Below are 4,967 nucleotides of genomic sequence, written 5' to 3'. Positions count from 1 at the left end.
TTGAAGAACTAAGGTATCTTGCTTGGAACTCATCTTTTGGTTTTAATTTTGGCCAATTGGTGCCTTATAGTAGTTATATACGTGATTTTCCGGAAGATTTGGTGGATTGGAGTGAAGTTTCCTAATTTTCTGATTTTTCTTGGAATTTTTCTGTTTTTCATGATTGATTATGATTGAGCTTGAATTGATGGTTCCAAATGGTGTTTTATAGCTCTCTTGTGCGTTAATTGAAGTTAATTGCGGGAAATTTCCGCTTGTGCGGAAAATTTCAGATTTAGGGTTTCAATTTGGGGGTTTTCTAGAGTTGATTGTTGAACTTCTAATTGGCTATCATTGAAGGGTATTGTGACCCTAATGAAGTATATTGAATGGCTTATGACTTGTTTGGGTGCTTGTGGTTGTGTTGGATAGTTTTATTGGTTGTCTTGCAGGTTGGAAAAGCTGAAATTTTAGGGGAAATGCTGTCCGAGTGTCTAGGGTATTAGATTCTTGTGAGTTGGGTTGAGATGGATTAGAAATGAACGGTTTTGGGTTTGTTTCTCCTTTTAACCCTAAATGTTATGTATTTTTCATTTCCAAGCTATATTTGGGTCTTGCCTTAATAGTTCCTAGAAAAAGGTATTCGACTTGTGTTTGAGTTTTCATTGTACTTTCTTGATTGTTATAGGGCGTGCCGGTGATCCGAGGCTCACGTCGGGCGAAAACTTGTGAAATTTCTTTGTTAAACTTGGTGAGTGTACTACTCACATGTTTGTTATTCCGTGGCTTTCTTGTACTTGAATTCTGTGGTTTGGACTAGTTGTGATGATTGTTTGAGCTAGGTGAGGCGAGGGTGTACTTTACCACTCTCGTACTCTCTAGCCTCCTTGACTGGTTATTATACTAAGCTTACTTGACTGTTTATGATATTACTTGAATATTATTGACTGTACTGGATTTGGTATCGCTTGGATACCAACTTTACTGTTCACTCTGAGCTCTACCTCATTGGAAGTCAATGGACTCGAGCCAGTAAGGACTTGGTCGGGGACATTTGACAAGCCATGGGGACTGTATTTGGGAATCTTTGGGTATGAGACCCTTGATTCCGGTATACTCGAGTAATACCAACTCTGTACTGTCTGGTGTTCGGGCCCGGTAAGGGGAAAGTGAGGTGGACGGATAAATGGAGTAAAGAGGAGTCTACGGTCATGATTACCTGGTATACGTTGACGGAGAGTCAATGAGATAAGATCAAGCATGGCAAAAGAGGAAAAGGGCTCTTGAGAGCCATCCGTATCCTTTTATTCCTGATACTTGGGTATTGTTGCTTTTGCTTACTAGACGTATGTATTTGGATTGAATATTCTTGTGTTTATGTGATCCCGATCTACTTACGTGACGGTACCTCATTGGGCGAAAGCTCACTCCGTGAATTTTGTTTTCCTTACAGGGATTTACCTTTTGGACTTTTGAGTTTGAAGATGAGTTGCGTAGAGCTAGTTGAAAGATTTTGTATAGCTCCTCAATAGTTGGAAACTTTATTTGTACTTGGATTTTAAATGTTTCCTTTTGGCTTGTAAACCCACGAATGTGGTTTGTAACAATGTGTGTGTACTCCTGTTCTATGTAATATATTTGGCTTGTATATATACCTTTTGGGGATTGTTGAAAGTTACCTGTTTTTAGTTGGGCCTTGGTGGTTTGTGACGTGGCAATGCTCTATTTGCTTTACGTTTTGGATTTCCAATTTTTCCGTTTCTCGTTTGTTGGTTTGGTTAAGCGCGCTAGTAGATTCCCGAACGCCTTGAGTTACTGTTTTACCGTTTTAGTAGTCCTGGCGAGAGCTGGGCAGGCAGTCCGCTAACCCCTTTGGTACGCCTTAGGGGAAGGTGGGGCTGTCACACCCATCCCATAGAGACGATGTCAGCAACGTGATGAGATAAAATTGGAGTTCTTTTTTTGTTTTCACCATTGAATTTTGCATCAATGATCATGGTACAGTCATCCTCAGCAAACACAGTAATGAGCTGATCATTCGCAATAAACCTCAACATTTGATGCAGAGAAGATAGCACTGATTTGGAAGTATGTATCCAAGGTCTTCCAAGCAAAATATTGTAAACGCTGGAGAAGTCCATTACTTGGCAAGTAATTTGGAATTGAGTAGGGCCTATCTCCAATACCAGATCTGTCTCATCCATAGATTCCCTTCTTGACCCATCGAATCCTCGAACCATAGTTGCAGATGGACGGAGTTTAATGTCAAGAAATCCAAGTTTGGTGAGAGTGTTCCATGGACAGATATTCAATACTGACCCATTATCTACTAAAACCCTTGGCAACAGCTTTCCATTGCAGCGGACTGATATATATAAGGCTCTGTTATGTCCGATCCCTTCTGTAGTCAGATCATCATCGGAGAAGGCAATATGATTAACAGCAAGTACATTCCCCACGATGTTAGAAAATTTATCCACTGGAATATCTTTAGGGACTTGAGCTTCATTTAGGACTTTGAGCAATGCTTCTCTGTGTAGCTCAGAGGTCAAGAGAAGATTCAGAAAAGAAATCTGAGTAGGCCTCCTAGCCAACTGATCTACTATTTTGTATTCACTTCTCTTTAGCATGTTCAGAAAATCCACAGCTTCATTTTCAAACACACGAGGCTTGGGCGTCGGAGATTTAACCCTGGCCCTGGACTGAACATCAATTTCAGAGTTTTCCATGATTCTCCCAGACGTGGTAATAGCATATATCTCTTCCTTTAAGCATTTTTTATCTCCAACCAGCAGAATAGACTCCTCGTAGTTCCATGGCACCTCTTGTAAGTTATTAATAGGCATTTGTTCTGGAAATTCAAGAATGACAGACTCTGATATATCCCATTCAAAAGATGGTAGATCCAGAATAAAAGGAGATTTGTCAACCTTAGAAACTCCCCCTTCCGCTATACATGACTCCTCTTTTTCAAATACAAAAGATTTCAACTTTTTCTCAACATTATCATTGGCCATGGACTTTTCAACAGAAGATAACTTTCTCATTCTCACGTGATCAGCCTCCATTATGCCAAACACCTTAATTTCATCTACAATGTACTGAGTGGGATCGATAAAATCTCCATCAGCGATGATAACTCCCACAGTGCTCCCATGCTCAGGTAAAGGATTCTTACTGAGATTCGGTCCTTGTTCTCCATTTCTTCTGAGAAGAATGTCTCCAGAGTCAATCATGTCCTGAATCTTATGTTTTAAAACCCAACAATTGCCAGTGGTATGATATGGACTTCCAGAATGATAAGCACAAATTGCCTGCGCATCATAACCTGGAGGAATGCCTTTGGGATAAAGTTTAGGAGGAACGGTGCCAATTTTTCCAGCTGCTTTTAACTACTCATACAATTGATCAATTGGTCGGCTCAAGTTGGTGAAGGTTCGAAATTGCTTCTGAGTTTGAATTCTATTGGTTTGAAAAGGATTTTGAGAAGGGTTATTGTTTTGTAGGGTTGGTCTGGGATGGTAAATGGGATGAGTGTGATTTTGAAAGACAGGTTGTGGGGTTGGAGGTAACGGTGAGGTATTCAAGTGACTTGGTCGGAAATGATAGAATTGGGTAGTAGTGTGGTAGACTGGTTGAGGGTTGGTGTAATACGGATAAGGAACAGAATAGGTGGGATGGTTTCGGATTCTGGGTCTGAAAGAAGGGCCTTGATCCCATATAAAAGTAGTTTCTCCTTGCTTCTTCTTGAATGGGGGCTTTTTTCCATTGCTGTTTTGATTTTGTAGAGCATCCAATTGCAATTTTAATGACGATACATTGATAATCTTTCCTGTTTTGACAAACTCATCGTATTCCTCCAACTTGTTAATAATAGCAGTAAACGAACTTCCAGTCATGCGAAAGATCTCTTCAAAGTAAGGTGGATCATGAGCCTTGATGAAAGTACGAACAATCTCCTCCTCAGTCATAGAAGGCTCCACTTTGGCAGCTATGTGACGCCCCGAAAAGTATGAGTGTGAGAACCCGAAAATTTTCTAATTTTCTAGGGTTTATTTTATTTAATCGCCCGCCTTTTCTACAGTTTCTTTATTAGAAAAATTCTCCAGATAAAGTTTATGAGTAAATATAGTTTTTAAATGATTTTTCTAGTATCGGTTAGTTTTTGAGAAATTAAGAGCGTATTTTGGACGTGGGACCCGCTAGTGCGGTAAATGCATTATATTTTTGACAACTTGTTGAAATTTTGTATTAAGTGATATTATTTTACAATGTGTTAAGATATTTGTATTGGAGAGATAAAAAGATAAGTTTTAAACCAAAAGGTGACAAGTGTCACCTTGTGATTTAATCTTGGACTTTGACCATTTGACTTTACCTTTACCTTTACCAAATAAATACCAAAAATTGACCAAAATAAGCTTCATTTTACAAGCTTCTTGGCCGGCCCTTATCAAGCAAGAAAGAAAGAAAAGCTCTCAATTTTCTAGTCTCCAATCTTGCCAAATCTTTCAATTAAACCGATTAATCTTCCAATTACTCCATAAAACCACTTAGTTTGGTGGAGTTGAGCTTGGTTGTGAAGTTGTTTGGAAAGCTAAGGTGGCTAGTTGCTCTATCTCTTGTGTTGCTAAGGTGAGTTGTGAAGGACCCCTCTCCTTCCTTAATTGATGCTTAAATCATGATTAGTGGTGGTATAAGATGCACTTTTATGGATTATATCTTGATTTTGGTTGAATTGGTGAAGTTTTATTATTTTTGGGGATTTTTCGGTTTTCATATGAATATGATTATGGGGTCATGTATGATGATTGGAAATGATGTTTAAGGACTCTGTGAGGTGGAAAAAGTGGACAATTGCAATCAATTTCTGTTTTGGAAGAAATTTCAGAAAATTCGGTTTTGTGAAGGAACATTCTGTCCGAATTTTTAGGTCATAGATAGAGGCCGAATTGGCCTTGTCTTAAAACATGAACGTTGTAGGGAAT

The 4,967-nt window shown here is 39.0% G+C and overlaps 1 protein-coding gene across 1 annotated transcript; it reads right to left on the bottom strand.

Moving 5' to 3' along the window:
• Positions 1-1,880: 1,880 nt before the first annotated feature.
• On the bottom strand, positions 1,881-3,950 carry LOC113768407. Its single transcript, XM_027312751.1, has 2 exons — positions 3,645-3,950; positions 1,881-3,371 (listed from the first exon to the last, which is right to left on the bottom strand). The coding sequence occupies exons 1-2, from the start codon at positions 3,948-3,950 to the stop codon at positions 1,881-1,883; spliced, it is 1,797 nt and encodes a 598-aa protein (XP_027168552.1).
• Positions 3,951-4,967: the final 1,017 nt, after the last annotated feature.

The sequence above is a fragment of the Coffea eugenioides genome, chromosome 1, assembly GCF_003713205.1.
Source record: "Coffea eugenioides isolate CCC68of chromosome 1, Ceug_1.0, whole genome shotgun sequence".
NCBI lineage: Eukaryota > Viridiplantae > Streptophyta > Magnoliopsida > Gentianales > Rubiaceae > Coffea > Coffea eugenioides.
The sequence above is the reverse complement of the archived record's forward strand: the minus strand, read 5'-3'. Positions and strand labels throughout refer to the sequence as shown.